The 12,207-nt window shown below is 35.9% G+C and overlaps 1 protein-coding gene across 1 annotated transcript in view; it reads left to right on the top strand.

The window, feature by feature from the left end:
* The window catches only part of SESN3 (sestrin 3), a 73,989-nt gene that overhangs the window by 40,683 nt on the left and 21,099 nt on the right, over nt 1–12,207 (top strand). Inside the window, exons 2-4 of the mRNA XM_007191183.2 lie at nt 6,710–6,775; nt 9,379–9,576; nt 11,043–11,225. Coding sequence (XP_007191245.1) covers nt 6,710–6,775; nt 9,379–9,576; nt 11,043–11,225 — 447 coding nt within the window. The remainder of the gene's footprint in view (nt 1–6,709; nt 6,776–9,378; nt 9,577–11,042; nt 11,226–12,207) is intronic.

Below are 12,207 nucleotides of genomic sequence, written 5' to 3'. Positions count from 1 at the left end.
AAAATAAGCAATTTTCTAAATATAATTCATCTTTATCCTTTTAGTGTTTTGTTTTCCAGCACATAATTACTTAATAGGCATAATTTCACCTGATGAATTTCAAGCATAACTTCTTTCAGCTATAATAACACATCTGAGAAAAGAAACTTTCCTTATGTAGTATTCTTGAGATCACAACCCTTGTAAAATAATCTCTTAGGACACATGGAACTGATACATAAAAAGTATCAGTTCTTATTTTATAACTAGTTTTTCTCTTGATTGAAATTGTAGGATTTTATGGAAAAAAATTTAAGCAAATACTATGACTGCTGTCTAAGATATCTGAAGACAAATCACAATTAAATTTACTATTGTTTAAAATTTCTTAAATATTTTATACCCCCTTTTATTTTTAACATGAGTCAACATTTTAGAGAATTTCCTTTCTTCTTTTTAAGTTAGTGATTTGAAAGTTGTCGTCAAATTAAGACTCTGAAGAATGGCATTTGCCAACTTTTCTGCCATCGTGGTTAATTTGTTGGTTTTATTGGTTTTCCAGTCGTACTATCCAAATAATGTTTTATTTCTATGAAGTTACCTTAATACTTGTTTATTCTGCTTATGTTCATTCCTGAATTTTTAACCATTTTGTATCTTTGCATTATCCGAGTAGCTGAAATCAAGACTGATCAATGCTATGGAGCAATGCTGTACCATAGAACTTTTGGCAATGATAGAGAAATCCAGCTTGGTACCCACTAGCTACATGTAGCTATTATACACTTTAAATGTGGCTACTGCAATCAAGACACTTAGTTTTTAACTTCTATTTAATGTTAATCAACTTAAATTTAAAGAGCCACATGTGACTAGTGGATACTGTAATGGACAGTGCAGTTTTTTAAAAATCCAGGACTTGTTTTTTGGTTTTATTTTTTCACAGAAATGAAACAAGGTTTATGATTTCAAGGTCATTGTGTAAGACTCACTAGTATATGAGTATATGATCAAAGTCACATATTCCCCAGGATAAGATATTAGCTTTATACTTAAGAGAGGAAAACATGGCAATATTATTCCTCAAAATTAGTGTAGCTGTGGGTTATTTTCACTTCTACTATAGAACAACCCTGGAATTCTTCTATTAAGAGTAGCATCTGTTGAGAAAGTATATTACAGCTGTTCCAGTTTGGGGTGTTTTATTATGCTTTAGGGAAAATAGAAGAAAAATTTTAAAATGAGATATTATTTTGTCTTGTACTTTGCGTGTTTTTTTACACTTTTATCTGTTATCTCCTCAAAAGCAAGGGCCTGGAATTGACGTGATTCTCAGCTGTGAGGGGAAAATATTTCTCATCATGAGAGACACTCTTATGGTTGAGATGGAGCTGGGGAAAGGGTAACTGAAAGATTTTGTTGGGAAGAGGCAATTATAGGATTTAGCAGCTGTTTGAATGCAGATTCCTAGGATGAAGAGTCAAAGATAACTCTGTAAATCGGAGCCAGGGTTACTGGTGTTGTGTGGTGATTTGTAACTTATAGAGGAAAGTGAGGAACAACCTGTTTAGGGTAGGAGATTAGTTTAAAACATGTTGAGTTTAAGGTTCCAAAATGCCCCAGCTGTTCGAAATGCCCCAAAGCCAGACAGAAGGGCAGAGCAGAGCTAGCTCTGAGCTCAATAGCAAAGATGCAGCAGTCAGTCGCAGGGCTTGCTTGTTTTTCACATCACATGCCCTTCTCTCTCCTTAATCTGCTCCACCCTCCTCCCCCCAATATAGTGAAGCTCAACAGTTCAGTAGAGTTTTGTTTGTATCAAGAAGATGGAAGCTATGGACGAGAACACTCACTTGAGAGAATGAACGTCAATGAAGGAAATGCAAGGAATGTCTAGGAAGAGTGTAGAAGTGTTCAAAGAAGTCAGCGGATTTGATGGCTCAGTGCTAGGAAAGCTGAGCTAGGGGAGAGTTGCCTAGCAAGAAGCAGATGTGAATTATCCATGGAGGTGAGAAGGCCGGTGATTGCAGGGGTCGCATCTCAGCTGGGATCTGAAGAGTGTGGGCAGCTGTTGTTCAGTGGGTGTAAAGTTTCAGTTATGCCAGATGACAAAGTCCTGGACATCTGTTTTCAGTACTGTACTGTGCACTTCGCTTGTCAGGAGGGTAGAACTCATGTTATGTGTTTTTCTACCGTAATTTCTTAAAAGGGGAAAAAAGAAAAAAAAAAAGTCCTTGATGTTTTTTGCACACTGTAATATGTGCAGACATTGAGACAAAGATTCTCAGAACTGGCTGATTTTGTTTTTTTTCTTTTCCTGAATTGTTTCTGTCTGGATTCACTCTCAATTCGGTTGAGAGGATTTCTGCAATTATATTAAGATGCTTGGTTATGGGATTCAGTAGGTGTGACCGTCAGACCAATAACTCTGCAGAGCAGTCATTTAACATTTCAAAAAGGCATTGAAATGCCTGAAGATGTGATTAAAAGAAAATCAGATGTAGTCTCGAGCAGCATTTCTGCGATGGTGGAACCTTCTGTGATGGAGATGCCTGCACAGGCCTGTACAGTAGGAGCCAGAGCCATCATGTGGATGCTGGGCACTTGAAACGTGACCAGCGAGATTAAGCCACTGGATTTTGAACTTTATTTAATTTTAATTAATTTAAATGTAGTCACATGTGGCTGATGGCTGCCATGTAAGGCAACACAGGTCTGGAGACTTCAGAAAAGTGAATCAGGGCATGAATAAAGTAGGAACCCAGTTCTTGGGCATTTTGGATTTGAAATAAAAGCTGAGGAAAGGTATTACAAGGTATTACAGGGGACCAGAACTCCAGCTTATGGTTGTAAAGGGAATCTTTTGGATATGGTGCTATCCTATTTCTTTTGTGTTTTATTTTATCAACTTTAAAAACATACAGAAATAGAAAGTAGGTGGGGAATAAACTTTCAGGAAAATGAGTTTTAAGTAGAATTCACAAGCTGCCTTGATCGTTAAAAAAATTTTTTTTCACCTTCATATAAATATACAAAACAGTTGGGCTTCCCTGGTGGCGCAGTGGTTAGGAATCCGCCTGCCAATGCAGGGCACATGGGTTCGAGCCCTGGTCTGGGAGGATCCCACATGCCGCGGAGCAACTGGGCCCGTGAGCCACAATTACTGAGCCTGCGCGTCTGGAGCCTGTGCTCCGCAACGGGAGAGGCCGCGACAGTGAGAGGCCCGTGCACCGCGATGAAGAGTGGCCCCCGCACCGCGATGAAGAGTGGCCCCCGCTCGCCGCAACTAGAGAAAGCCCTCGCACAGAAACGAAGGCCCAACACAGCTAAAAATAAATAAATAAATAAATTTATTTTAAAAATATATATATACAAAACAGTCAACCGAGACAATAGTAGAGTCCTCACCAGAAAATATGCTTCTTTTACAGAAGCTGGAAGTCGGCTGATCCTTTCAATAGTGACGCCATTTTAAAAATATAACTGAAGAAGGATACATGCTGGTATAACTTTAAAATGTTAGTTTTCCCTTCTCTTCAGGGTATAAATAGCTCTCTTAGACGAGGCCACATCATCTCTCCCCTGGGCTATTGCACTAGTTTCCCAGCTGGGGTTTTGTTTTGTTGTGTTTTTTGTTTTAGGGTGTTATTTTGTAGTTTTTTTGTTTTTTGTTTGTTTTTGTTTTTTTGTCTCTGGCCCAGGGACCACATCACTCCCAGAACTGTATTATTAAACACACAGATCTGATCACAACTCTGCTTAAGGAATTTTACCTCAAATATGTATACAATTAAAAGTTTCAAACACATTTTTGAAGGCTGTTTTTCACTTTTGAAGTTAGTGGGTTAAGAACATTTTCTCAGCTGATGAAAATAGAATTGGTAAAACATTTCCGTTAGCATATTGGTAGTATGCAACAAGAACTTTATAAAGATTTATAACCTAAACCCTAGTGAATCCACATCTGGGAATCTTCCTAAAGAAACCATCTTAAATACCACAAAATGTGCCCCCAAGTCTCTTTATACAAAGATATTCATCATAGCATTATTTATAATAGTGAAAACTGTACATAACTTTAATGGAAAATGACTAAGTAAATGATAATTAATAAAATGATGTCTTCCCATATCACTTTGTATATGCATCTGCTATGGGCTATATCATATGATATAGTTAATGCATTTTTGCCGGTCTACTCCTTTTTTGTGTCCCCACTGTGCCTAGCACATTGTGAATGCTCAGTGAATATTTGCTGAATAAATGAACAAATGAATGTTGACACAAATGAAATCGTGTCAGTTGCTTCTTATCAACTGGTTAAAATTAATAGATGTTATATTCTTTTAAGTGCAGTAGTGTGTAGTTCCACTTGTGATGAAACTGTATTTCATATTTAATTCTCTGCTATTCCAGAAAATATTTTTGTAGACAAAATAACTATTTCAGACATTTAAAGGTAAATTCAGTTGATAAATATATCAAGTAATGATTTTTATAAATAAATCATATTAGTAATAAATCATTCTTTCTCCAAAGTCCCTTTGTACACTTTTAGTTTATTTTTCTCTCCCTATATTTTCTCTGAATTTTATGTATTTTTTATGCACCTAATAAAAGCTTCCACTTATCTCCCTATTGGTATTTTTCCTCTCAAACCTGTGATTTGTCCTCACAATCAGTTCCTCTGACTGCTTTGTTTATTTGAAATGATCAACTGTCAAGGAAATTGCTTTTCACATACTAGCACATTAGGCTATACTATATAGAGAGTATTAGAAATTTTATTTTCTATAATTTACTAAGGCTAGCAAAGGGAAGAAATCTGTTATTTTCTTTTAAATTATTTTTCCAGGTAAATCTAGATGACAGTTGATGCAGACAAGAAATACCAATATTAGAAATTCTAAATTATTCCTTTTTACATGGAATCCTCTCATGTACTTCACCAGTAGATAGAGATCTATTTGTCATCGCTTCACAAATATAACCTAGATGCCTACTTCTTTCTGAAACATTAGCAGTTTGAGATGATCATTAGTTACTATATTTATTTCAGTAGAACCCTGAAATTGTTGAAGACTGTGTGCCAAGCTCCCAAGGGCAGGAACCGTATCTGTTTTGCTCGACCTATGTCTTCAGTCTATCACAGTATCTGATTAGGTTCTCAAAGAATTGTTGAATGTCTGACTGCTTCCTAATGAAGTAAGGGATTTAAATAACTGTTTTGTGTATGGTAGGCTCTTGGATTGTAAGGAACAAAAAAAATTCAGGTTACCTTGTGGAGAAAAAAGAGGGAGGGGGAAGGGAGAGAAAGAAGAGATGATTAGGCTTTATTTTCTCTTGTGAATCTGTAGAAACTCTAGTGGTGTTCCCATAGAGGCTGGTATCTGTTGATGCCACTCTGCTGCTGCTTCATTGTTTTCTCTTTGCCTCTGCCTCTGAGAGCTATTTTGTGTCTCTTCTCTGTCAGATTACATTACTTTCCTATAACTCTAGTACTCTAGAAGCTTACTGGTCCAGCCAATTACCCTCAACTCTGTCTGGGTAGAACTTTTTTCATCAAGGCACTCGTGGGCTGCAGATCAGCTGCTGTGTTGATTGGTCTAGTTGGCTGTGGCCAGGACACAAGGTCATGTGAAATAGTTATTGCCATCCTCAGATAGGAACTACCTAGAGCTGCTTCCTCATTTTAGCAGTTTCCTGAGGAGGGCTTGGTGGCAAGCTTAATATTAACACTCCTTTCCAGCAGCCATCTGTTCCCATGTTCTTCAGTTTCCCAGTCTTTATAATATTTATAAACCATGGCATAGTCCCTATTTTTATGTAATGACTTTGGAGGGCTTCTATTTCAGAACCTTAGGCTGTCACTTTTATTATAGAAAATTAAGTGGCCATTCCTCCTGTCTCTTCTCCTGGTTAAAAAGGATTTCAAAGCCTGAGAGTTCTTCATCATGCCTACGGAGAAGGAAGTTAGTCCCTGATTGGATTTTCCTGACTTAGAGATAATTGTACTTGAATGGGGACACCAAAACAATTTAACAAAAAAATTAAAAACTTAAAAAAATAAACACTCAGACCTACCTCTGGCAATCTAGCAGTTGTTAATACTAAATAGAATAGCAGTGGAACAATAAGCATTGCTATAGTCTCCATTTCTTAGATTAAATTAACCTCTGCTTCTCCAAGGTTTACCATTTTCCTACTTAAAGCTTCAAAACTTTATATTAAATATGCTTATTCCTATTTTATTCAGAAAGAAGAACACAAGTCAGATCATTGCTTTGGGTAGTTGTATGTAATCCTCTTAAAATTTAACCTTTCCTTTAGCTTGCAAATTGAGGTCTAACAGTGTACTAGTATACTATTAGATATGATTTTATTATGGAGGTTGATGGTTTCAGTCACGTCAAATATGGGCTAAAAAATCTATGGTGCTGTAGAGTGTGACTGAGGGAAATGACATTTGGGGAGCCTACTGGGTACCCAGCACTGTGGTAAGAGCTTGTCTGTCCCATTATCTTGTTCATACAATGGCCATATGGGGTTTTTGTTGTTGTTGTTTGTGTTTTGCAATGGGGGGGGGGGGAACCAAGACCTAACACTTACTCTGATTTTACGTAATTCTATTTATTTATTCCATGTATTTTAGTACCTTAGCAGTCACTTTGCACCAATTTAACTTTTCATAGAAAGTTATCATTAATACGTAAAACTTTTCTTTTAAAAATAGGATAAAAGAATCAGAGTATCTCAACCCTTGACAAGAGGACCAAGTGCCTTTATTCCAGAGAAGGAAGTAAGTTGATCTGTCTTAATATACATAAAGTATGATTTAAAAAATAGCTTAATTATGTCAAAGAATATCTCCATTTTTTTAATATGGAAGTAAACATGTGTTTTGCTCTTATTTCTTATTTATATGTCAGAAAACCACAGAGGTATTTTCTTTTCAACTTCACTTAAAAGACTGTGTGTGTAATAATCTGCCTTCTTATTTTGGAGTTAGGTAGTACTGCAAGGTTAGAATAATATAAATTTTACCATATTTGATTTCAAATATAACTTTCTGAACAAAGCTGCTAACAAACAATAACAAAACAATATTATTTTGAAGGTTTAAGGTTTTAAAATGGCTAGTGTTTCATGGTGATTCTAGGTTACATAAATGTTAAGAAAAGACATTTTGAAATGAAAAAGTGAGTTTCCCAACTAAACCTGTTGAAGAAAACATGATATTATATCACGAGCAGTTAATCTTTTCATTTGGTTCTAAGCCTCTGGTGGGACAGAATGTCACAGAATCTCCACTCCAAGCTGCACTTTTGATGAGGGTGGGAAGTTAAGATGGTAAATGTTGAAAGAAAGGATGTAAAATGACACAAAGGAGATTATAATCAATACAAGATTTGTGTACCTATTTAATGGGTATATATCTCTATGAAAGATCACAGTAATGTTTAGGACCTGTAGATTCCTAGATGCCTCTAAGTTATACTTGGGCTAAGAAAAGTTTAAGGACCACTAAATGAGTTTTTCTCTGCTTCAAGGAGTTATTAATTCATATTAACTATGGTTATATATACTGATTTACTATTGGCTGCAAAGATATCATTTATCTTAAAGCACCAGCATTATTCCTTTATTGTTCAGAAATTAGTCAACACCTATTTATAGAGTACCTATTATGTTTCAGGCAACGCTTAAAAGAAGGGATGAGTAGAATTTGAATAATAATACATGCCAGGCCATTGCCAGAGTCAGCAATTCCATCATGTTCATTTGCCTTTTTAGTGACCTTACCATTTACATGAAACTCCAAAGTTAACAGTAATGTTTCAGGAGCTCAGTGACTGTGGCTGATCTAGGTGGTGACCATGCATTAGAGAAACTGCTGTGCTTGTCCTATTTCCCTCATAGAGGACAGGGCTGCTCTTAGCGGAGTAATTGCCTCATATATATATAAAGACTTCCTGAAACACAGCCATTTACACAGTATGTATTTGAAGACAATCTGGTTTGCAGAAGCAGCTGCTGTTTTCAGGCTCTGTTGCATCATATGAATCTATTAATGTATTTTAGGCATCAGTTAAACAGAAGAATCTGCTGCTGGAAAACAAAACAAAAACAACAAATATTCTGTCCCTAATTATATGTAGTTTATCTTTATCCTATCATATTTTTAACTATCATCTTGGTTCCCTGTAGTTGACAAAATGGGAGGAAATGGGCAAATGGAAATATATTTGGTTTTATAATGAGCCGAAGTGGAATTGCCTCTTTTTTACACCATTGTAATTAACATTTCCTCACAACTTATACTTTTCAAACATTACATTTCCTTTGGGATTAAATTTTCCTCAGTCAGTAGTGTCTTTGTATAATTTGTACTTATTTTCAGAAGAGACTGTGAAGCCAGCCCTGAAAAGTAAACAATTTCTTAAGAGCAGTGCGGATCTTTGGAAAGACCATGAGTCTGGACTTTAGGAGATTAGATTTTAAACCGGGCTCTGCTATTAAATAGCTGTATGAGTTGAATTTAATCTTGAGTCTGTTTCCTTATCTAAAATAAGGGACACATTCTTCTTAGGTCTAGAACTCTAATTCTAAAATACCAATAAATAATGAACCAATCTGAGAAATACACATCTGATGTCCATTAATTCCCACAGAGCAGGGTCCTTCTAAGAGGTGCTAATAAGCTCTTAACACCTTCGGAGCCAATTCTTGGTATGACGCCCGAGCTGTCACTGTTTATAAAGCTATATGTAAATAATCTGTTTTTGAGAAAGCTCTTTTGATTCTCTCCAATGCAGCATGTTCATTGTAATAATTTACCTTGTTTTTAGTAATTAATATGATAGGCTCAAAATAGGAATTCTAGTGTCCTTATTAATTTTTCAGTTAACACTTTCCTACAAATTATCATATTTTTCTTTGTCCCTAAAAAGACTGCAAAAAGCTTTTTTTATGTTGAATAATGAAAACAAGCAAAGGATCAGTCTGAAAATACTTGTCTTCAGATATAGTGATTAATGATTAAGTATCTTCATAAGCTATTGAGATAAAATTGTAAATATATGTAATCAGATGCCAGTGCTTTTGCCTCCCCAATTTTGCCTTATGTGCCTGGCAAAGCAGATGGGAGCTTCTTTTCTCCAATTTCATAGCTGTGTGTATAATGTTTGATAATTTGACATTTGTTGTTTAATAAATTGTGGTCCCAGAGCCAAAAATGCATGGGCTTTCTTTTTCATTTCTGTTTCTAATATGAGCAACTACCTAATTTCAGTGTCTGTTCATATAAAAAGAACATTCATTTGCTCCAGTCGTGGCATAATGTATGTAAACCAAGAGTGTGTTTACAAAAATCATGATATTGTTTTGTTTCTTGATTGGAAGGTTGTCCAAGCCAACACAGTGGATGAACGTACTAACTTTCTTGTGGAAGAATACTCTACATCCGGTCGCCTGGACAACATCACCCAGGTCATGAGTCTGCACACGCAGTACCTGGAGTCCTTCCTGAGGAGCCAGTTCTACATGCTGCGCATGGACGGCCCCCTTCCTCTACCGCACCGGCACTACATCGCCATCATGGTGCGCTGTGTTCCCGTGACATCATCCTCACTTGGTCCCTCTCCCTCCTAGTATTATATGTGTGTGCACAGCTAAGTATAATTAGGTAGAAATAAGAACAGAAAAGGCCTGTGGACTTTTGGATCCCAAGTCCATTGGATACATTTTGAATGCTTTAAGCCACTTAATGTACTGAATGTTTCTCATTTAATTATTAGTAAAGTCATTTTCCATGTTTAATCTCTTATGATTAAAGATGCTTGTAGGGTCCAAAGTAATATCTCTAGTAGTAGCCCACAAGTTTTGTTTTTGCTCCTGATAGCTTCCTTTTATTATTAATATAAAACAGGTTGTTTGTGCCATTTTAGTCATTCTTTACAAGATGAACATCACTAATTTGGCCAAATAAGAGGAAAGTATCAGCCAGCACCAAAGGAGGCTCTGGATAAGAGAAGAATTCTTAAGTGAACTCTAATACTTCTAAGTTTAGTACTTGGTACAAACTAGTTAGTTAGTTAATGTTTGAGGGGTGGGGAGAATTATAAATTGGGATGATAGGCAGCAGGAGTAAGAAGGGTAGAAGCAGTGCTACAGTTGGACTGTTGCTGGAGAAAAGAAGAAGAAGACAAGATGCAAGTGCAATATATTTGGAGAGGTTAGTGGAACTGCTGGGCTGGCAGAGTGAGCAGAGCCAGCCAAGAGTTCGTTTTTATCCAGTTTAATTTGTTTATGCTCTCACTGAAGTCTTAAACAAAAAAAAAGGGCTGCATCCTGTGTTTTGTTAAATGATGAACTTGACAAAGATTACTCAGCTTAAGGTTTTGATGACAGTGAAGCCGAAAGCCAACTTAGAATGGGCACCAATGAAGAGAGAAATAAGATGTAGAAAATAGAATAAAACAATACTGTTTAATTGAGAAGCAGCTCTGAGGAAATGAGAGGTGAAAAGTCTGTTTTGCATGGATTTACCAACTTATCAAGGCTGATTCTGGCTTGCAAATGAAACAAAGGTTCAGTGAGCTTCAGTTTCATCTCGATAGGAGGATGGGCACAGATAAGGCTGATTCACAGTTATCTCAAAGGGAGTACGAGAAATACTCAAATTAGCATACATTCTGAATCGGTACAGTACAAGTTAATGAGATTTTATTGCGTTTTAAGTAGAATACAGTTGATATCATTTACCATAATGAAATGAACATGTATTTCCTTAACATAAATAGAAAATGGGTTCCAGGTTGACCCGTACCACTTCTGGATGGGAAGTAATTGGCTTCTTGTGACATTTGCTTATATAAAGTATCAGCTTTATGTATTGATTCAAGAATCTATGACAGCATTGTGATGAAAGTTTTAGGAAGAGGATTCTGTAAGAAAAGAATTATTAGCTATAAAAATTAACTCTATCTCAGTGATTGGCTTAGTAATAGTAGAATAAGACCATACCATGACTATTTTATCCACTAACTTTTTTCTTTGTGTTTTAGGCTGCAGCTAGACATCAGTGTTCTTACTTAATAAACATGCATGTGGATGAATTTTTAAAGACAGGAGGTATTGCTGAGTGGTTGAATGGTTTGGAATATGTACCACAAAGACTGAAAAATCTTAATGAAATAAACAAGCTGTTAGCACACCGACCCTGGCTGATCACAAAAGAGCACATTCAGGTACCGAGTGTTTCTTTTGGGGAAAAAAAAATAGTTTACTAACGATTCTCACTAAGAGTTAATTTTTTAGTTAAGTATTTTACCTAAGACTTAATTTTAAATACTTGCATATTAGGAACTTGAAAAATAAAAAAATAGTGTATTAATATGTGTAGGAAAGATAAATTTAGAAAGTCAGTGGGTTTAATTTAAATGTAAATGAATATTTCTCTTCAAGTAATCAGTAATTAGCTTGTACTAGCGCTTTAGCGAGTAGCTATAAGAAAAGTTGATTCCTATTTTCAAGCAGTAGGTAGAACAAAGAAAATACACTAGCAGGATAAGATACCTGGGTTCTAGTCTCTTAACTCTGTTACCCACAAGTTTGTGACCTTTAGTAAGTTAACTTCTGTGGGCCTGGGTAGTTCACCCTTCTATAAAATGAGGAGCCTAGGTTAAATGAGTTCTAAACTCTTTTCTAGTTCTAACATTTCATAATTTTAAGATTTTGAAAAAATGGTTTTGCAAATAAAAAGGATTTGCCAACTGGTGTGTGTATGCTTACATGCCTCTAGAAACTAGAACTTAGATAAAAAAAGAGAACTGTGATTGACTGGAGCATTTGCCCTTCAAAAGGAGTGTCTGTGAAAGGCCTCCGGGGTGAGGTTGTTGTATAATATGCTTAGCACTGTCCTTGGCACTTGTTCACTATTCAATAAGTAGGAGTCATCATCTAAATCATTATCAGTAGAAGCCTTAGGTATTTAAAATCACTGCTTCTAATGCATAGAAATGTCCTTGGTTTTGTTTTGTTTTGTTTTGTTTTGTTTTTTCCTCGTTTTGTTAGTTGTTTGCCCAGTTAAACCAAACTTAGCTTTTGTCAATATGCATACTCTCAGACTTTTATTATCTATTAGGGATTGTTTACAAAAATATGAACAAAGTTATAGCAATTTGAACATGTAAGGGAATGGAGATGTAGTTCTGGGCTACAATATAGCCC

This window comes from Balaenoptera acutorostrata, chromosome 9, assembly GCF_949987535.1.
Source record: "Balaenoptera acutorostrata chromosome 9, mBalAcu1.1, whole genome shotgun sequence".
NCBI lineage: Eukaryota > Metazoa > Chordata > Mammalia > Artiodactyla > Balaenopteridae > Balaenoptera > Balaenoptera acutorostrata.
Note: the sequence above shows the minus strand (reverse complement) of the source record. Positions and strands in the feature narration are given on the sequence as shown.